At 40.5% G+C, this 21,706-nt stretch overlaps 1 protein-coding gene across 1 annotated transcript in view; it reads left to right on the top strand.

The window, feature by feature from the left end:
* LAMA3 (laminin subunit alpha 3) overlaps window positions 1-21,706 on the top strand; it is a 71,550-nt gene that overhangs the window by 15,722 nt on the left and 34,122 nt on the right. Inside the window, exons 11-23 of the mRNA XM_040588101.1 lie at window positions 299-425; window positions 1,583-1,722; window positions 2,041-2,156; window positions 2,739-2,950; window positions 3,786-3,990; window positions 6,538-6,682; window positions 7,460-7,600; window positions 8,973-9,137; window positions 11,543-11,644; window positions 12,596-12,679; window positions 13,599-13,829; window positions 17,597-17,710; window positions 21,361-21,470. Of these exons, the coding sequence (XP_040444035.1) occupies window positions 299-425; window positions 1,583-1,722; window positions 2,041-2,156; window positions 2,739-2,950; window positions 3,786-3,990; window positions 6,538-6,682; window positions 7,460-7,600; window positions 8,973-9,137; window positions 11,543-11,644; window positions 12,596-12,679; window positions 13,599-13,829; window positions 17,597-17,710; window positions 21,361-21,470 (1,892 nt within the window). The remainder of the gene's footprint in view (window positions 1-298; window positions 426-1,582; window positions 1,723-2,040; window positions 2,157-2,738; window positions 2,951-3,785; window positions 3,991-6,537; window positions 6,683-7,459; window positions 7,601-8,972; window positions 9,138-11,542; window positions 11,645-12,595; window positions 12,680-13,598; window positions 13,830-17,596; window positions 17,711-21,360; window positions 21,471-21,706) is intronic.

The following is a 21,706-nucleotide window of genomic DNA, read 5'->3' on the forward strand; positions in this document are numbered from 1 at the left end:
TGATCAAAATGTTGCAGACTGAATAAGCCTCAAAGACAATATACAGAAAGAGAAACAAAAATGCCAGCTTCTTTCTAAACTACGCAGTAGTCTGTCACAGGCTGCAGAAGAACATTGCTTGGCATGCAGACAGATAGAAGCATGCAGTTGTAATGCCATATTCTTTGAAGATATTTAACTTGCTGAGAGATGCTAAGCCCCCTCTCTTTCATTGCAGGTAGGTGGCACAGAGCAGAGCTCATAAACCCAAGAATATCACGAAGCAAATACACTATCAGAGCTGTTCTTGTTTCTGCAGAACCAGATTACCTTGAGTGGCAGAGTGCCCCGCTTGGGCAGATATGTATTTGTGGTACATTTTTATCAGCCAGCATACCCAGTGTTCCCTGTGCAAGTGCGTGTGGATGCGGGACGTGTGTGGTCAGGTAAGCATCTGAATTTTATCTAACTCCTTTCCTTTCTCAGCATTTTGGCATATGGAGTTGTGGTGGGTTGACCCTGACTGGATGCCAGGTGCCCACCAAAGCCACTCTTTGTCACTCCGCTCCTCAGCTGGACAGGGGAGAGAAAAATACAATGAAGGGCTCCTGGGTTGAGATGGGGACAAGGAGGTCATTCACCAAGTACTGTCCCGGGCAAAACAGACTGGGCTTGGGGAAATTAGTGTAATTTATTACCAACCAAATCAGAGTAGAACAATGAGAAATAAAACCAAATCTTAAAACCTCTTTCCTTTCACCCCTCCCTTCTTCCTGGGCTTAACTTCACTCCCGATTTCTCTCCCTCCTCCCCCTCCAGCAGCACAGGGGGACGGGGAATGGGTGCTTCAGCCAGTCCATCACACGCTGTCTCTGCCGCTCCTTCCCTGTCACACTGCCCTGCTCCAGCCTGGGGTCCCTCCCACGGGAGACAGTCCTTCCCCCAGGCTGCAGTCCTTCACAGCCTGCCCCAGCCGGGTCCCTCCCACGGGGCGCAGCCCCTCAGGCACAGCCGGCTCCAGCCCGGGTCCCCCGTGGGGTTACACGCCCGGCCAGCAAACCTGCCCCAGCCTGGGCTCCTCTCTCCATGGGTCCTGCCAGCAAACCTGTTTCAGCACGGGCTTCCCACGGGGTCACAGCCTCCTTTGGGCGCCCATCTGCTCTGGTGTGGGGTCCTCCACAGGCTGCAGGTGGGGATCTGCTCCACCATGGACCCCCACGGGCTGAGGGGCACAGCCTGCCCCACCGTGGGCTTCACCACGGGCTGCAGGGGAATCTCTGCTCCGGCGCCTGGAGCCCCCCTGCCCCTCCTGCACTGACCTGGGGGGCTGCGGGGATGTTGCTCTCACATAGTCTCACTGCTTTCTTCTGCTGCAGTTGCCCAGTCTTTTTACCCCCCTGCTGCCTTAGAAATGTTATCCCAGAGGTGCTACCACTGTTGCTGATGGGCTCAACCTTGGCCAGTTGCAGGTTCATCTTAGAGCCAGCTGGCACTGGCTCTATTGGACACAGGGGATGCTTCTAGCAGCTTCCTACAGAAGCCGCCTCTGTAACCCCTGCTACCAAAACCTTGCCACACAAACAGAGTATTTTTTTTCTTCTAGGTTCCTTCAGTGCTTCGTTCTGTCCTCATATATCTGGCTGTCGGGAGCAGGTGATTGCGGAAAACCAAATTGAGCTCGAAATTTCTGAACCCAAAGTCTCTGTTACAGTGATGATACCTGATGGAAGAATGCTGGTTCTGGTATGTTTATTGCATAAGCCAAACAGAAAGAATTTTTGCAATGTTGTGTTTCAGATTTTTAGGATCTTGTGCACTGCTTCTGCTTTATTTTAATTTTTTAAGATACTATACACCGGTTTTATTGTATACTGGTTGTAGCATCACAGCTCTGGGGGGAAAGATAAGGAATATATTTTCCTGTTTTTTTCAGTTAAAATGTTAGGGGTTTTGAGAAAATCCAGAACACATAATGAAGCAACATTTAAATATATAAATGCCTTAGCTTGTGTCTTTTGCCTTTCTCTGAAATGTACAATTTAGCTTTCTTATTGTTTTAAGGAAAATGTCTTAGTTGTTCCAGCAGACATCTACAGTTATAAAATTCTTGACAAGAAGACAGTGGACAAGTCATTTGATTTTATCAGCCAATGTGGAGGAAACAGTTTCTATATTGAGTAAGCATTGCCTTCTAAAAAACTGAATGTTGATAACAAGCTGGGAATTAATATTACTTTTACTCAATGTTAAAGACAGATGTATAAAATCCCCATCATTGTGCTACATTAAAATGCTATTTATGGCTTATGCTGGCCCATTAAATTCCCATGAGTCATTTTTCCATGACTTTCTATTGTAAATGAAATATAAAGTTAGAGCTTTATTGCTCATAGTACAAAAGAAGACAATCTACGTCATCTTTCTGTCTTTGGTATTTCCATCTTTGGTGTTTGGTATTTTGCTTGGCATGTCTGAACTCATATGACTAATATACACACTTTCTTTGAAAAAAATCCCTTACCTGCATGTTCAGAGCCATTCACCACTAATTTAATTAAAGTATATCCTTGAATGTGTACTGATGCCATCCTTATGTCAAAGAACTGCTTGAAAAACAGGAACAGTGATTTATTGAAGCACTGCAAAGCATGCTTTTGGGAAATAACATGTTACGGGAAACACGTTGTTATTCCCACGTAATGGGAGATAACAATTCCCAAGTGCCAGTACTTACATGATTTGTATTTCAATTTAAATAGCCCAGAAGAATCGTCGGCCTTCTGTAAGGACTCTGTAAGGTCACTAGTGGCTTTCTACAACAATGGAGCCCTGCCATGTAATTGCCATAGCGCAGGTGCCACGAGCCCTACTTGCAGCCCCCTGGGAGGACAGTGTATTTGCAGACCTAATGTCATCGGTCGTCAGTGCAGCCGATGCCAAACTGGCTATTATGGATTCCCATTCTGCAAGTGTAAGTACATGCTCAGACTTATTCAGCACCTGACCCAACCTTTTAATTCTCTGATTTTACTGCATAGGTACCTCAGCCTCAATTTTCTTTATAGGGCTTGATCATATGAGAGGCTGGTTGAGCCATCTTAGATTTAGCATAGCATAGCTTTCAATTTAAGACAGAAGTAACTCAATCCCCTTAAAGCACACGTAGTTCACGATGAAGTGTGCCTTCACATGTGTTAGTCTGATCAGCTGTAGTAGTCTCACAGCGAAACTGGTTAAAATCCATATTGCCACTCTTTCGGTCAAGTGGGTTTTTCTGCACTGACTGCACACATCATTTCCATGTTATTACTGTTGTATCCCAGTTTACACCTTCCAAGATTTTCCACAGATAATTTTCCACAGATAATCAGAGACACAGCATTCCTAGTTTCTCATATTCTGATGTTACTCTTTTTAACATCAGCAGATTTATAGATTATACCAGCAGTCCTGCCTTCCCAGATACTATACTTGATGTTTATAAACATTGCTTTGTACAAGTGGTGCCCTTAACTCCAGAACTATTTGTTGCTTAATCCTTGGCAGTTTTGGGAAGTGATTAATAATGCTTGTGGGGAAGTTAACCAACCTGTGAAAAGAGCCAGGCACTACAGCTACTCTTTGAAACTACTGTTAGAGTCACATAGTTGGTTTCCATGACCCTGAGCTTAAAACTAGTGACAGAGAGAAAAGAATCATGTCCTTTGTACATAAAGGTTGTGCGTGTTTTTTTCATATGCAAGTTTAGTAGTTGATCATTGTCAGTTGAGAAGTGATTGATTTGTAGAACATTTTCTTTGACCTAGTATGCAACTGCGGGCAGCGTCTTTGTGATGACGTGACTGGGAAATGTATTTGCCCTCCGCGAACTGTGAAACCAAAATGTGAAGTGTGTGAGAAACATTACTTCAGCTATCACCCTCTTGCTGGCTGCGAGAGCTGCAACTGTTCAGAAAGAGGAGTTGTTAATGTGGCAAACCCAGAATGTGAAAAAGCTAACGGGCAATGCAAGTAAGTTTGGGTTATCTGCGTTATAATGCACGAGTGGTTTGCCTCGCCATTCTTTTCAGGTATTTGGAGGGGATGTGGGAAACTTATGATGATGGTCAATGTGGATTTAAGCAGCGCTTGGTGATAGTGAGGACTCGGCTGTTTCAGGGACACCTGCAATATTTTAGTGGAAACTTGGTTTATGCAGGTAGCTAATGGTGGTATTAGGACTCCTGGGCTTGCATTCTGTTTGCTGGTGACTTGACGTGTCAGTCATGGTAAGTCGCCAAATCTCTGTCCAGCTTATATGACTTATCTGATGTCGGTTAGTAGCAGACCTCAGATCAGAGCTCCTGACTTCTGGACACATACATCATTTGTGATGGTGTACATTATTTCCCACATTCTTAAAACTTTGCGGCTGACCTTTCACAATCTGATGTCTGGATTTAAGTCCAGTTTTCAAGTATTGTAAAGCTTGAATGTTTGCAATGGATTTTGAGAAACTTTGATGATGTGTGCTGTGTTTAAGGAAAATACGGTTCAATTGGAGCCATAGGTGGTAAATGCTCTTAAAATTTTGCTTTCTGTACGACATATGCTTATTTTTCCGTGGCTCGTCATGCTGAGATGAGAATAAATTCTTTAGTTTTAGTCTCTTATTTATATCCTCTAAAACAGGTATAGTATACTGCCGCAACCATAGGGAATGATCTTAATTCAAATGCTGTCATATTAGTGTAGTTGAACATTTCTGTTATTTCCTTGGGGAGATCAAATAGCAAGTACAAATACTTGATAGCCAGTAGGTTGTGTAAGGCCAGGATTAGTTCAGTTTGATTGGTTTGGCTACATTAGGGTCCTAACAAAGAGAAGTTTGTCCTTCCTGCTCTGACATTAAGCCTGTGAATATGATAGAGAACACTAATTTTCAGAGAATGCTTATATTATTTCCCAAATTTAAATTATTTTCCAAAGTCTGTCCTTTTCATATGAAGTGAACAATTGTCTTATCCCAAGAGCAAAACAGGAATCTGTTTATATTTCAAAGTTGGGGTTCAGGTTTAAAGTGTAGCATATTCTGTAGCTCTCAGTCTGATTAATCTCCACTTTCATTTTCCCCATACAATACAAAATAAAATCAAAATAAATACTATACAAAATTAAACCAAATAAATAATTCAGTCAAATGAGATCTAGTACTTCAAAGAAAGGACTTAGCACATTTCTACTTGAGTAAAACTGAGAATAATTTTTACAGAAATAGTCACATTTTTCCATTTCAGTGAAAATCTGTATTGCCTGATTATAATGGTGATATTTTTCATGTGCAGCCTGCTTGGAAATATCAAAGAAATGATAGCTTTTTGGTAAAAAAAATCGGAAGCAAAATTTGGCATTCAGCACATACTTCAGCAATCAGTCCAAAAGTATATAGCTAACTACTACATTCTGATTAATATTTTTCTTTCTGTGGATTACACGAAGTTTGAAGTCTCCATCCAGCGCCAGTTATCTGTGTATGTAGGGTACTGTATTCAGAGATACTCTGAGAAACCTCACCCATTGCTTGGTGACTTGAGTAATTGCTTTCATATATGATATGAAGTGCTGTCTTTGTCCTCATACTTTGACTGTTCGTTTCCATTAAATTCATAGTGTTAGTGCACATATGAATTTGGTGCTGAGATCCAAAGGAGACTCCACCACCAGCTTGCTAAGATTTTTAAAAATTATGTTATCACAACTAAAATGTAAAGATGTGGATGGTGGTGGTGGCAGACATTCTTCATCAATGGATCCTTACTCTCTTGAAAACTGCTTTGGGCTGGTACAGACAGTTTACCAGCATAGACAGGAGGAAGAGGCATCATCAAATCTACATTTTCACTAGTTTTATCAGAACTGTGCAAGTTTGTTGTAAAGGTGGGATGAGGTAGCTGCTGCCACAGAAAGCTGTTCTCTTATCTCAAGCCTTGTTCATAGTTTGGTATTGGTTTTTGTACCTGCTGTACTTCAACTAAACAAATTCAAGGTATTCGGCCTTCACTGTGAGCAAAGTGGATTTTATCCTTTGTGAACAGTTGTAAACTAACCCAAGCCTTGTGGCAGGTTGAAGTCCCCATAATTATTCATATGCCTGGGATTCTCCACCTTTTTGTTAGCAGGTGAGTGCCTTGAGTAATGCCCAGTCACATCCTCCAGCTATAAATCTTCCAGCTCTGCTTACCTATGTTCAACATTCATGTTCCACACCTTGGTGTATAGAGAGAGTAGTTCTGTGCTGCAAGCACTGCATAGCTGCAGAAGTCTAATTCTGTTGTGAGCATTTATATCCTTCAAAATCAAATTAATCCGTAATCACTTCCATGCCTATTTAAAATGTCACACTATTCAAATCTGAGAACAAACTAACCTGCTGCTCTTTCTCCATGGAAATCATAAAGTTGTGTCATAGCCATGCAATCACTTCAAAGATCCACCTGCCTTTTGTTTTAATCTTCCCTTCCTTGCTCCATTCGTGCTTCCTCTATTGACTCCCTCCTCTGTGTGTGTTTATTGATAAAGATGCAAACCGGGAATAAAAGGACGACAGTGTGATCAGTGTGCTCCTGGTACTTACGGTTTCCCACACTGTGTGCCGTGTAACTGTAACAGAGCTGGAACAGAACCAGATGTTTGCGATCCCCAGACAGGAATTTGTCACTGCAAGGTCAGATAAATTACTTCTGCGTTCATAAGCATCTTTTTGCACATCAGTGACTATTTTGTATTTAATGGGGTGAATGTAGTGAGTTTATCATAAAGTTTTCACTATAAATTAAATGCAACTGTACAAAACCATTACTCTTGCAGTATGTGCAGAGTTTATCATGGTAGCAGTTAAATGGCATTTTTGAATACGTAATTATGTTGGTTGTACAGGTGGTCTTAGGCTTTGCAAGGTGTTACAGAGCTGCAGAGTAGATGTCCATCGATTCACTGCAGCAGTCTGTTCCCTGCACAGATCCACTTTATGCATCTGCATCTTGGCTTTTGGATGTTAACCAGGTCCCACGCTTTTTTTAGCCATATTATGTCAGTTGACATTTCACCACATCATTATATCCAGGAAATATTCTTCTGTTCTGATATGCATAATTAAATGTGATAAACGTGAACTTTCAGAAGTGACCTTTTATATTGTAGGTTTGGAAAAGCCAGCAGGAGGGTTTTGGCAGGGAAGTTGCCAGCTGTCTCTGACTAATGGTTATTACTCAGTGGTTCACTTTATAAACTAGGAAGACAGGTCGTAAGATAGTCTCCAAGAAGTTACTTTTATTTGCATTTGGAATATGGTGTATCCAGACTATCACACATTTCCATTCATGTTTCTGTACATTTAAATAAATATTCTTTCAGAAGATTTGTTTTATGTGCAGGAGATTTTGGGAGCCTCACCAAAATCAAAAGAAAAGTGCTGAGATTTCTTTCAACTATGCCTCAACAGGAGAATACTGAAGGTGCAGAATGTGACACTTGCCGACCAGGATCCTTTTATCTGGACCCTTCTAATCCCAGGGGATGCACCTCTTGCTTTTGTTTTGGGGCAACCAGCAGCTGTCGCAGCACAAATCGTCGTAGAACCAAGGTGTATCCAATAGGTTTTTTCTTTGCTATTATGAACCTACATCTATTCTATTAAGGAAATGCCAGATTTCTCCCAAAATTAACAATGTATTTTATTAGTTTCTAAGGATGAGAAATATCCTGCAAGCAATAGTGCAGATTTAGTTCAGCCTTTCAGCAGAAATGGTCCTTTTCACCTGTTTGTTTACAAATTACTAGTTGGACTGAAGTTGAGCTGGCCTTCCATTGCTTTATCTTCAGACACTATTTCAAAATTAAAGGCAATGATCTCCTTCAAGATGCTTTGATAAGCATGTGTTTCATTTTACATGTCTATATAATAGATGCATTTTGAAATCTAAGACATGTGTGACAGATTCTACAGAGATTGTAAGAATTGTAAAAATTATTTTTCTTCCCTCCCTATAAAAGAGACATGACATCAAGTGTGAGAGAAGAGGGAGAAGCTAGATTTTTAGTAGCATAAATGAATGGTAAGACGGTTGAAGACCAAAAAAAACCCCAAAAAACCAACAACTGCCTGAAACAATGAAAGAGAAAGAAAAAAGAGAAGCAGAGTCCTAGAGTGATGGGTGAGGAGTTTAGTTTAGGCTTGGACTTAGACTAGTTGCAATCCAGATTGTGGCACTTTTGCTGTCTACAAGCAAAGGATGAAATCTGGCATCAGTGAAGTCAATAGCAAACTTCCATTTGCTTTAGGAAGATTTCCTCTAGTGGCCATTTGTCCTCACCAGAGACTGTTTTTGAAAACATGTCTATCTTTTTGTTTTATTGCTCTGGCCAGCCAAGGGCAACCTACCACAGAACCATTCTGGTACATATGCATTACCCTTTCTTTCCCCCAGCGTAATGATAAATAACAGGATGTATGGTCTTTCATGAAATAGCAGCCACGAACATAAAACATATATTAATGAGCCAAAATATTAGGCTACATTGCCTGCCTCTTCAAAGTATCTTGCCATGTCCCTTCCCTCCCAGTTAACCTACCACAACAGATCCACACTCTGTCTTTTAGGTTGGTGTCCTCAATTTGATTTTGGAATGGACTTTAAAAAGCACCTTAAAATTACATCCTTGGGTTTGTGTACACAGTTCATATTCACCTCCAGAAGGGTTATGTCTTCACATGGCTGAAGATAGAATTTAGTTTGCAGGTGATTGCTGCATTCCAAATAGCTTTGGCACCTCTGTCCCACTTACACTGTCTTTTGAGATCCTTGCAATATCCATCCTGCAAAGACTTTAGGCTGGCTCTGAAGGAGTTGCTAAGGGAATTATAGAGGATAAACAATTTATCCTCATTACTTGGTGCTGGTAAAGTTTAATAAAGGATGAGACAAGCTTCTATTTCCTTTTTGTATTTTCATTAGTTTGTGGACATGAGGAACTGGCGCTTGGAGGCAGTGGATGAAAATATTGACATTCCAGTCACGTTCAATCCAGTCAGTAATAGTGTAGTGGCTGATGTTCAAGAGTTGCCTGCTTCAGTGCATAGTTTGTACTGGAAAGCACCACCGGCTTACCTGGGAGAGAAGGTAAATGACACCTAACTCACCTATTCTAATAACATTTATTCATTTTTTGTCAGCATCATTGATAAAAGAGTCTCATTGTTTTTCTTTCGTACATTTCTTTCTCTTCCCTCACAAGATTTTTGTCTCTTTCAGCTGTCATGTCAGGAATCACAATATTTTACTTCTGAGTACAATGTTAAAATTATATCCAGTAACACATTATTAATCATCTTCCTTGGTGCCAGGGAGGTCTTTATGTGAACAGCATGGTCAGGACCTATGGTTCAGGGAGCTGATACCTTCAGCTGCTTTTCTGAAACGCAGAACATGCAGAGCTTCCCAATGTGCCTGAGTATCCTTTAGACTCCCTATAGTATCTCCTGGGCAGATTTCCAAACAAATAAAAGGTGATAACATGCTCAGTGGCACACAAAACCCCCACCTTTTGCTTTCGATATGTTGCTTGGAAAGAGCAACACCTGGTTTTCTAAACATCGTGTTCTTTGAACTGCTTGCTGCTCTTTCTACTCGTGCGTAAGAGCAGTCTTTTGCTCTTATTAATACCTATCAGCATTTCAGTCTGGGGATCGCGCTGACCAGGGGAACTTTGCTAGCGGTGGCTTGCAGGCCCAGACCCCCAGGTTCTCCCTGTTTAGAACTCTGACAGCGTCCATAGTTGCCAGCCAGTTGTAGGACACAGGTGTTTCAGATGCAATCTTACTGTCAGACAAGTGAAAACAAATGGGATAGACACCAGAGCACTAAAGATAGTACTTTTGATATTTTTTAAGTTCCTCTTAGTCCTTATTTTAAAAAGTAGAGGAATGTTTGTCATCTTGCTTTCTTATGCTCAGAGGTACTAAACTTGATGTTTAGTTAGGATGCTTTTTGTTGATGTTAGAGAGGTTCTTGTTTCAATGTCTACAAATTATTTTCCAAAGAAATTTGATGTTTAAACGTGTTATCTACTGCAGTGTCACACCAAAAGGACTTTTGTTGTCCACATAACAAAACATAGGCAATAACCCTTTTTAAACATAGCTATTAAGAGCAGTGCTCTGAGTTTTATGTTCCATGCCACAGTATCTAACTAGGCATGACTTGCTTTTATTTACAACGACAGCACTGTCACTGGAAAATAAATCCTGTACATATAGAATACAGAGGATAGTTTATAACACCAATATTTTCCCATTTAAAGGAAAAAAAAAAGAAAAAGCAGTAACATATAACAGCCTGTCATATGGTGCAGTCCTATAATGGGCATTTAACAGGAAATTAGCTCTAGTTTGAGTTTTCTTGCATTTGTAGGCAAAAAATAGCCAATGTTCCAAATGATGCTTTTGAAAATGCAGTTGGCTGAAGATAATAGCATTAGTTATGAATCTGTGATCCAAGGAAAAAATTTAATACTGAGATGTCTGTGTTTTCTTACATCAGAGTATATGGAAAGGAGTAGATTGAAGGCTGGTGCTTACCTGCAGAACACCAAAACCTGACAAAGCAGTTCTTCCTCCCATGTCAAAACCAAGTATAAGCTATAAGGGCAAACAGCAAGGGGTGCAAAGCAAAGTACTCTATCTTTGGCAAAACATCTGATTTCACCTAGTACCCACAAACCTTCTTTCTAGACTCTTCTTGGAACGAAAACTGTGTAGGCTGTGCCTGGAGCTCCCTTTCCTTTCAATATGTTTTGAGCTGAGTCACGCATACAGAACCCAGGGAAGCTATTTGTCAGATGATTCAAGCATACTTGCCGAAGTCTATTCTGGGCAGCAGCGTGTATATTTGGTTGGGTTTGAGACTGCATGTAGTCACCTGTAGTTGAGCCAAAAGAAGTGTGGTTTCAGCTCAGCCTACAGCAGAGGTCTGTTTACAACAGAGCTGGTATCAGCTGATAGCAGTAGGAGTCCCGTCCTCCAGAAGGTGGAGCAGAGCTTTCCAGATTAGATTAATTTTGTAGTAAATTTAGAAAATGCTGGCCTATGAAAGCCACCTTTACACATGCGTTATCTGACTGCTCCTTTTTATCTATGGCTGTCCATAGGGTTCACTACCACTTCCGTTGTTAGTCTGACATCGGCTCTTGAGGAGCCAAAGCTGTTCTGTAGGGTCAGGGGAAAAACAACATTCGTGTGACTATGTAACTTCTCCATGACACAGACGGCATGATCCCAAGTATGGGAAAAACTCCCTGATGCAGGTAACCTTCCAGAGAACAGTAATTGCTCAAAAAGTGATGTCAGATACACAAAGTAAACAAAATAGAAATTAATTTATTCCAAGCAATACATTTTTTCAATTTTGTCTAAAGAACAAGGAATAGATATATTACAGTGCTGGAAGATGGGGTAAACTTGAATACAAAGATTATTATCAAGCAGTAGTGCAGTAAAGCATCTCTGGTCTTGTGCGTTTTGTTACAGCTTTCTTCATATGGTGGCTTCCTAAGTTACCAAGTGAAATCTTTTGGCTTACCTAGTGAGGGCATGGTTCTTCTGGATAAGAGACCTGATATACAGCTAACAGTAAGTTTTGAAGTATTATTTTTTCTTTAGAGCAATACCAATACCATGATTTCTTATGTTACCTGGCAATGATGGCAAATTTTGCTCCTGTAATGTGCTTAACTTTTATAGCAACTTGCTACATTTCTATAATAGTGATTTTACTGCATTTTGCTCAAAGCCATCAACAAACCTATCTCTGTTGCCAAAGTAACATATTATTAAGCTTAACTGGCTTGAGAGCAAATATAAAGATAAACCAGGATTTTCTCTGTAAAATGCGCCTGTGAAAAAAAATAATAATGCCTTGCACACTTGTCAACAAGTATGACCTCAGCTCAGCAAAATATGCCTTGGATTCCGTGTGTAATTAATTTCATTTTCTGTGAGAATTTTCTTCAGCATTAAATTAAGCATAATTATAAGGCTTTGAGGGACTGAAATAAAAGAGCATTTTGCTTTCACATTTTTTTAATTCAGCCACTTTAGGGCCAAAATTGTAATCTTCTACTGTTTGTTGAAATTCCCAAGGTGGTAGTTTTGTTTCTTCAGACCATCAGAAATATTAATTCAGTATTCTAGGATTCTTGTTGGGAAACATGCCTCATAAAGTACTACAGTAGTATCCAAAGTTGTTTGTGCACTAGCATACAAGGGAGAGTGTTTGAAAATGCAAAAGCATTTTTACTTGAAAATAATAACTAGTTCCTGTGAAAATTGGTCAGCATTAATTTAGTTCTCTTGGTGGTTTTTTTGGAAAGTAATAGGCAAAAGCAGTGAAAACCCCGCTGACACTGGAATGCAGTGCTTGCCATACCACTTTGCTGATAAAAGGACATTGTTTTCCTAGTATTACTTGGTTTTTATCCCCCAAAGAACAGGATTAATGTGCTTCACCCGATTTTATGGCAACCGAACACTTCACCATAAAAAGTAGTGAAATGGCAATGTTATATCCTCCTTCTCACACAGGGCCAGCAAATGAAAGTTGTTTATATGGATCCCAACAACCCACTGCCTGACCGTCAATATTATGGCCGTGTGCAGCTAGTTGAGGTAAGAAATGAAAATGGAATGGCCTTCCCTTTGCTTCACAGTGGACATAAAAAATACACAGCTAATATGTGCAGAAATTCCAAATGTTTGATATAGTTAATGAGTATAAACTATATCAAATACAAACAACATTTTTGTTCTCTCTTCATTGACACATTGAACCTAGGTTCTGGTTCATGCCACCTAATTTTATCACCTCTAAGTTAGCCATCTTGTCCAATTTAGCCCTTAGCAGTCCCTGCAGGGCCAGTGGAGTAATACTGAACCAGTCATCAATGGAAGATGATTCATTGCAGCTCCAGACTGTACTTAATAGGAATGAAATGGACTGTTACTTGTTTTCCTTGGTGTTTAGCTACCCAGTTTTGAATGGGCGTCCAACATTCAGACAGGTGAGCTTAGCAGGTATTATTCCTACCTTAAATCTGTGCTCAGAAGGTCAGACTGGGTTATTTATTTCTGTATCATGTATAGGTCAAAAAGATGTTTCTTTAACATTGTCTATTAGCAGCAAGAAAGCATGTGAAGGCAGCCCACAAAGACTGGATTTCTAGGACTTTGCTTACTCTTAATAATAAAAGCATTTTCCTCCACCCTTTTATGATTTGATGGGTGATACCTCAAAGAAATTTGGTTGACTGAAGAACCTATATACTGCTTCATTTTTCAATACCTCAAAGCTATAGGTACCTTGCAAAGCAAAGGGTCCATTCCTTTTTACACTCGTTATTTCTTTTTCCACCTGTTCCGTGTTTATGTTCATTATTTTCCTGACCTCTATTTCACCCCACAGCAATTGGCACTATAGGGGTCTCTTCCATAGAGTTTTTCCTCCCTTTTCCTGTCATCCTGTCTTCTTTGCAGATACTCTTTTTAAGAAGCTGAAGGGCTGTGCTCATTTTGTACCCTTAACATGCAGGGAAACTTCAGGCATGCCAGCAGCAATAACCTTGTGTCCAGAGAAGAACTGATGATAATCCTGTCTAGACTGGATGGCTTACACATCAGAGGCCTTTACTTCACGGAGACTCAGCGATTAACCCTTGGTGAGGTTGGGCTGGAAGAAGCCACCAGTACAGGAAGCGGCAGCATTGCCTACAGTGTAGAGACATGCTCCTGCCCTCCGGAGTATGCTGGTGACTCATGTCAGGTAGGAAGCAGCTGCCTGCATACTGTACCATTACCTTCTGTCTTGCCTACAGCTATACATACTGGTTTAGTTAGAGGAACAAGCTGGTTATTAATTAAATGTGCTTCTTGTAAGCATGTGCACTTTTGATGGCTCAGGTACTTTCACTAAGAAGCACTGTAGGATTATTCAACTCATGATGGCTTTTGCGGAGCTGTGAATGCCATTTTACATGTGTGAGGCGCTATAATGCGGGTTTCTTCTGTGATGCCCTATGAGAGGCTGAATAATCTCATTAGATGCATACTTTAATGCAAGGAAGGTCAGAATTGACTTGATGAAAATTTGTGAGACCCCAACACTGGAGAAAATTCCTGGTGTTCCTTATTTTAGCAGGGTCCAAGGCAAGTAGCCTGAACCTAGATAATTCTGGATACTTTACTGTTTTTATAGGAAAATGTTTGAAAGATGAAGTTAACGTGTTTGCAAAAAAAAAAAAGGAGTTATTTTTATGAAAGATAATGTAAACATTGCAAAGTAACACCGTTACCTGAAGAGTGGTGGAATCCTAGCCTCAGTTGTATATCCTGTCGCTGATGCTGTTCCTGTAGCTGTAATTCTTTTGGTTGTTTCCCTGCTTAGCTTAAAGCTTGACTATTTATTCCCATGGATAAGCACCCAAGGCAGCAGAATAAAGTACTGGAGAGATAAGCAGAGTACAAAGTGCACAGAATATGAGGAATTATTCTCTCAGAAAGTGGTTGAGGGTTACCATAAAGCAGCAATTGCTGCACTAACCTTGCAAATATTTTTGAAATGAGAATGAAAGAATAATACCTAGACTGGAGCAGCTGCAGAGAGGCTGAACAAAACATTTACGGCTGGCTTATGTCTCATGTGTGCATCCACTACTCAGGGCAGCTATTTATCATCTGTCGAATACCATTTTGGAAATATTTCTAAAAGCTTATTTTTTCACACATTTGATGTTCTGTGCCACACGCAAATTGACAAGCGCTGACTGAAATTCCTACTGCCACCCCATTGCTTTCAACATACTGCTTTGATAAATGAAGCCGCTGGGTTTTTTATATAACCTGGTGGAAATACATAGCCAAAGGAAGTGATCAAGACGCTCACCTGGGTAGTTTGTAATGTTTATGCAGCATTACTCAGGCAGTGATTTACTGCTGTAATCACCTAGCTTTGTCTGGCTGCCTTAGGTGGGGAGGAGGTGATGCCTGCCACACCTCGACTTAGGTATATATTGAGCTACAGGAACTGCGGGGTTATTTGTTAACCTGAAGAACAGTAGTATGTGCTGTACAACTTGACTCACATATAAAGTTTAAAGGTGGGGCCCGTTGCAGCAGAGCCTCATTAATCTGAGTCAGAAGCTGGAGAAGAAGGGAGAATATAAGAGAACGGGCAAACACCTAAAGGACAGCAGCATATGTTCACACTGGAGCTAAGGTAAAAGGATGGCCCAGGTGAAGAGACCAAGGAATGCAGGATGGCTGGTTGTCACGTTACTAGCCTTGGGGCATTGTTTAGCACAAGATATGCAACAGAGGCTATGGTATCCTAACCTTCAGGAGGGGAGTCAGCGGCAACAAGTTCAAAGGGATTTTCACCTGAGACAGGTAATTTGTTTTTTCCCTTGCTTGCTTCCTTCTTTCTCTTTGTTTTTAAATGAACTAATTTGATAACAAATTATACATTACTTAATATAAAAGTAATAAGGTTACTCTTATGTCTCAAAGTACTTTGCTAACAAAAGCGTGTGCCAGAAGTTTCTTTTAAATTGCTGTTTACTTAAAAACAGTCAGCCTGAACTCCTGAGCACTTGAAAGTGCACAGTTTTATCTTTGCATGGAATTGGTTTTTCAGGATCACAAGTGCTGTTTCAAAAACAAAGTGCCCACCTACTCCAAATGTGTTGTTTTAAAGACAGCGTAAATAGAAAACCAAAAAGATGTACAGATTTTTTCCAAATGCATTTGGATGCATCTTTAAAATGAGTGATTCACTCTGCTCTTCAAAAAGAGACTTTCAGTAAATAAAAGTTATATGCATTAGAGCCTATATTTTAATTAGTCATGCTGTTTAATGTATTTCAGGCCCTGGTTTCTTCAGAAGTTGTGTGTATTGGCTCCCTGTTGTTCAGGGAACATATTCACCCTTTTAAAAATGTATCTGAAAAGTTTTAAATGCCTTTTCTAAATTCAGTCCTTGCTCACACTGGAATCAGTATTAAAAGCTATGGATTATATTTGTATTCTGAATTTATTTATTTATTTATTTATCCCACATGTAAAGAAGGCAAAGGTGCCACTAGCAACTGTTGTTTAAACAGCAATAACTGAATATTCCTTTTGGGATCAGCTCTGGGAGAGTGAATTTTTTTTCTCTGGCAGTTACGTGCTTGATAAATTCACTAGTTAATCCTGCCCCTGCATAAATACTTGAACCTCAAACCACTGGAACATGGTTTGAGATACCATCCCATAAACCCTTTGCACTTCAGATTTGTCCCATCTGTCTTGGTGGTGCAATTGCTGTAAGAAAAGATTTATGGCTTTAAAGTTCAACTGTCACTTATATTCTGAATGTTGTCGGGGCCAGCCCCTGACCGTGAGGTAGACTTGAGGTATAGGTACTGTGCAGAAGTACGTTGCCAGAGGCAGGAACCTGGGAGATGCTGGCGTCGTGGGGAGCACAGCTTTCTCCCCACTTCTATGCAGCCTCTGATCTTCCTTGCACCACACCAGCTTAGTTACTAGTGAAAAGGAGCTGGGAAATAGGAGGGATAGACTGATGTCCGGTCATTTTGGAAGTGGTTAGTTTCCAGGAGTACGCTGAGCAGAGAATGTGGACATGAATTTTTTAATTGGTCTGTGTACGGGAAGGCTCCATGCCCAGGAGGAATTCCTCGTACTTTCCCTACCCTTGTGCTTTCCCTGCCCATTCCAAGGAAGAACCTGATTTTAACATATTAGTTACTACCTTCCTGGTGTAGGATAACAAACTCCATTCCTCTTGCTTCATTCATAATGTTCTTCTGGTTCAGCTCCCTATTTAAACCCAACTTTGATCTGACAGGCTGTGCTCCTGCACCTGTGCCCTCAATAGCTGAACATTCTTCTCATGCTTCCCAGGTCTCCATGGCAAGTCTGTACTTAGAAATTAGACTGCTTTATGTTTTGTTGTATCACCTGGCTGTGTCTAAGCATGGCTTTGTATAGCTCTAGGTAGACTTATTGCGGACGTCATGATGAATTAATGTAAAAGGTGTCTTGTTAGAAGTATTTCCAAGGAATACACCATAGTTAAATTGATATCAATATTTAATGTAACCACTAGCTGTACGTGAGATTTCCATATGTTCTTCTTTGAGAACACTGTAGTGTGAATTTATATTCAAATCTTTTTCTGTCATGTTAAAATTTTGTCATGTTAAAATAAAAGTAATGTTCTACATCTTTGTGCATAGCCACAGAAAATGTGGTTTGCTCAGAGGTTAGAGTCAAAATGATGAAATCTCCACTACCTCAAAGTGTAGAGCATGGGGGTGAGATGAAACTTCATCATCTCCATTAATTTCTATTCACTGCGTTAAAATACTTATAATTTAAACAATATGGGCTTAGAAGAGCTTGCAAGGAAATGTACACGTCCACTACTCCTTGGAAATGGCAATCAATTTCAAAATACTCTTCCCATAACCTGTAAAACATACTTTCTGCACTCACTCACTATTTTTTTTTTTCTCTCTGCTTACCATCAAGGAATGTGGCCTTGGATTTTACCGTGAAAATAAAGGATTATTTACTGGACGCTGTGTTCCCTGCAACTGCAATGGAAATTCAAATAGGTGTCAAGATGGTACTGGAAAATGCATTGTAAGTAACTACTAACGTTCAAGAAATGAATTGGAAAAAAAGGAGAAAAAACATTTATCTTACTGCAGTACGGACTATATAGCACTGTTAAAGTCCAAGCAACTAAAAATAATCCTTGTATGTCTCATTCTCTATATCTTGTACTGTAATGAGCCCAAGTTGCATGCACTTACATGTATGTTAAACATAACTGTGAGTGATGAGAATAATTTCTGTTCTTGTTTTTGTTTTCTTCTTTCCCTTATGATTTATATTAGCTCATGGTATAAAACATCATGAAATTAGTACGTATGTAAGTGTTTGCAGTTATTTTTGATAAATATGGGTCTTACACTGGCATATGCAGTCCTTAGTTGTACACATATATACTAGGGTTTGCCAATGCTGGCAAATAGCACGTTCATGCATAGCATGGCCTTTGCAGAATCCCTTCTTTAATCAACATCAGTAAATCTCCATGAGTCTTAATTTACATCTAGATGGATTAAAAAATATTGGAAGAAACAAGACGAGATAAAGGGGATAGAAGTTAGATTAATTAGAAAATTTCCACTGTTACAGAAGATAGTGGGACAGGTTTTGCTCCCTGGCCCAGCAAAGCAGCCTCATGGGAGTGGATCAGCCCTCATAGCAATGGAAGTGCGACATTTGGCCGACCGTGCTTCTCCAGCTTATACCCATTGATGGTTTGAATAGTTTGTTCTGAAAAATTCCTGCTTAAAAACTTTTCACTAATTTTTCACCTACTGTGTAAACAAGAACCTTGTCAACACCTTTCATGGTCTGTCTTCTCTGTTATTTCTTCCTTGTTCGCGCTGCATCCGTTCTGCCTGCGGTGCATTCCTGCATGTTATGTCATTCCCCCCCTCCCCCCCCGACTTCGTCTCAGCCAACACTCTCGCTTTAATGGAAACTGTAAAGCAATTCAGCACATTCCGGGGGATGACTTACAGGCTACTGCTTTGGAGAGGCAGGGCAAGCCATGACAGGAAAGAGCTGCAGCAGAGCTGTAAAGATGAGGAGATTTTACTTCATTTCCAGATGAAAATTATAAAGGACAAAAATTGCAAATTTCACCTTTACCTCATGAAGTATGTGATTTAGGTTTCTCTTTATCCCTTCCTTCTCACAGCTGGGTTAACTTTCAGATAGATAGAGCTAAATCAATGCTTGGCCCTGGGACAAAATTCAGGATAAGCAAAGTCACCCAGGATAACGTGGTGGAAAATGAAAGCCCAGAGGGCCTGTATTTCCATCATGAGCCTCTGCCTAATATGGAGCAAGTTGGTCTCTGTAGAGGAGCCGTGGGACAAAGTCCTGTTGTGGTGCAGAGAAGACGAGGAGGGTTCCCTGTCCAAAGTGCAGTGCTCACTCGCTTGGCCTCCTTCTCCCTGCTCCTCACCTGAGCATGGGCCCAGTGCCTCCGCGTGTCAGCATCGCTGCCATGACAGCCTCCGGAGAGGGCTTTGTGAGCCGAAGCCCAGGCTGACTCCTTTCTCTGTGGCAGCAGTGCTGTGCTCCCCAGCTCAGTCGGTAGCCATCCCACTGACTGCTGGTGGGAGGAGAGGGGTGCAGTGCTATACTGCCGGAAGAGGAGGAGAACAGTGAGGGAGGAGGTGGAGAAGACAGAAAGACTGGTTCTCATGTGTAGGGAAAATCCAGCCCTCTGCCATTAATCAGGCTTTGTGTCCTTGTGGTCCCTGCCTTTCCTCCTGAAAGGTGCGTTCCCTCAGCAGCAGCACGGTGCTGAGACTTGCTCATCCCTTGACAGGTTGTTTCATGTCACATAAGCCCATGTACATAGGTGTTTCTGTTGTGGCCCTGGCACGCTCTGCTATGGCTTCCTGATGCCATATAGGTACGTATGGAGTCAGCTGAGAGTTTTCCTTTCAGAGTTTGCAGTGCTGGATGGTTTGGAGATGCTGTGACCCCAGGGGTGTCTCTGGTTCTGTGAAGGCTGAAGGAAGAGCCCCGAAGGGGCTGCTGCTCTGGCTGCGTTCCACTGTGCCTTGGGAACTCCCGTCCTTATATGCCACGTAGTTAAAGGAAACTTTCTTTGCAGTTATGGAGTTGCTTTAGTTTCTATAGACAGAGTGAGCAAAACAAAAAGCCAGGAACTAAACTTGGGGGGGGGGGGGGGAGGTTGCTCCAAGATGAAACCAACACAAATATTTTTAAATACATCTCTTTTACTCTTTTTGTAGTTTAATTTGTTTTTCAGGATTATAAAATCTGACAGTAATTATTCAGAAACAGTCTGAAGTTTTCCACAAGACTTTTGCAGCAATATATGCACCAGCTTTTGTAGAGGCTGCCTTTTAAAATGGTTCCTTTCATAAACATAGTGTCTTCATGTTACTTTCACTTCTCTAGTTCAATGTCCTGTATGTGAACTAGAGCTTTTCTTGCTTTCCCAGAACCTTTCACAAGTGAGCCACAAATTTAGTTCTTCAACCAAAATGAAAACCAATTGGAGGTTACTACATGCAGAGGCTGAAGGAAGGGCTGTTGACGTGGTTGAGGGAGTCTGGGTGTGAAGAAATGTAGAGAATGGAATATACAAGGAGATGGGAGAGACAGAACTGTTTCTCATTTGTAGGGAAAAATGCCCCTCTGCTGCAAGTCATGGTAGTAGGGCCTTCAACCATAGCCCTAAGCCGTCAAGGTCCCTGAAATGCAAGTGTTACTTGCTCAGTGACTGCTTCCAGCCAATTTCCCACTTTCTTTTATCATCTTTCATTTTATTAGTACACCCCCAGCTCTGTGGGATGTTGGATCAGTCTGTTGCACACTGAAGGAAACAGCTGTAGAACTTGGGAATGTGAATACCTCTTGAGTGTTGGTCACATGGAATTTTTATGGCTGCTCAAGATTGTATTTGAACAACTTCTACTTTAAATTAGTATTGCTTTAGGTAATGCAAAAGCAACTTCTTTATTCTCTCCCTGTAATATATAAATTTGTGTGACAATTAGACAGCACCAGGAATAAGAATGTTTCTTAAATAAGATATGATTCCCAACAATTTTACAATGGAAAAAGTGGCTCGGTTATACTGGTTTTAATTGTCTTCCTAGCCTTTGTTTTCATTATTTACTCCATAAATACAAATAACACATACACTGGAGAAAGTATGAAATGAAATTCTTATCTGAATCTACTAACAGAAATATTTTACATTAATTTAGTGGGATTCTTTTAAGAATGTACTTGGGTTCAATTGATTGCGTGCTTTTAAATGATATCTGCCTTATAATTAATGCTAAGATGCAAAATTTAAAGTTTAATTTAAACATATTGATTTTTAATTGAAATATCAAGACAGAGAGAGTGCATTAGTAGCTCCTTAACAAACTATGCGTCTGATTGAATTTCTTTAAAACTATGTTTAATGCTGCTTGTTTATTGATGCTTTTCCACAATAATGACCAAATTGTGGTTTCTACAATTGCAGAATGACTGGAACCAATTTATCCTGGTTGGGAAGGCAGTTTGGCCATAAATGTTTGATTATGTGGAAGGGAAAGAACGTATCCTCTGAGTAGATTAGCTACTTCTTTTTTTTTTTTTTTTTTTTTAATAATCGTAAAGCCATATTGAGTGGTGAAGAACTGTTAACTCTCTTGCTTGTCTCTCTCTTCCTTTTGAAGAACTGTCAGTATAATACTGCTGGGGAGAAATGTGAGCGCTGTGAAGATGGTTATTTTGGAGATGCCACTGAAGGCTCCTGCCGGGTGTGTCCTTGCCCCTATACAAACAGGTACAGTAAAAAGTAATAAAAAGTCAAGCAGGGGAGGGAAAAAAGAAAAAAAAAAGAAAGAAAGAAAGACAAAACCTGCAACCAAACACCAATCCCTACTACCACAGGAAGATAATGATCTTTTCCTGTATTTTGATATTGCTCAGCATAGTGGGGCATCAGGCCCATTTGAGGCATGTTAGACCAGCAGTAACTTGGTAGTCTGTCTCACAGCACTGCCTTTTTTAATAAGTTGA

The sequence above is a fragment of the Falco naumanni genome, chromosome 3 (assembly GCF_017639655.2).
Source record: "Falco naumanni isolate bFalNau1 chromosome 3, bFalNau1.pat, whole genome shotgun sequence".
NCBI lineage: Eukaryota > Metazoa > Chordata > Aves > Falconiformes > Falconidae > Falco > Falco naumanni.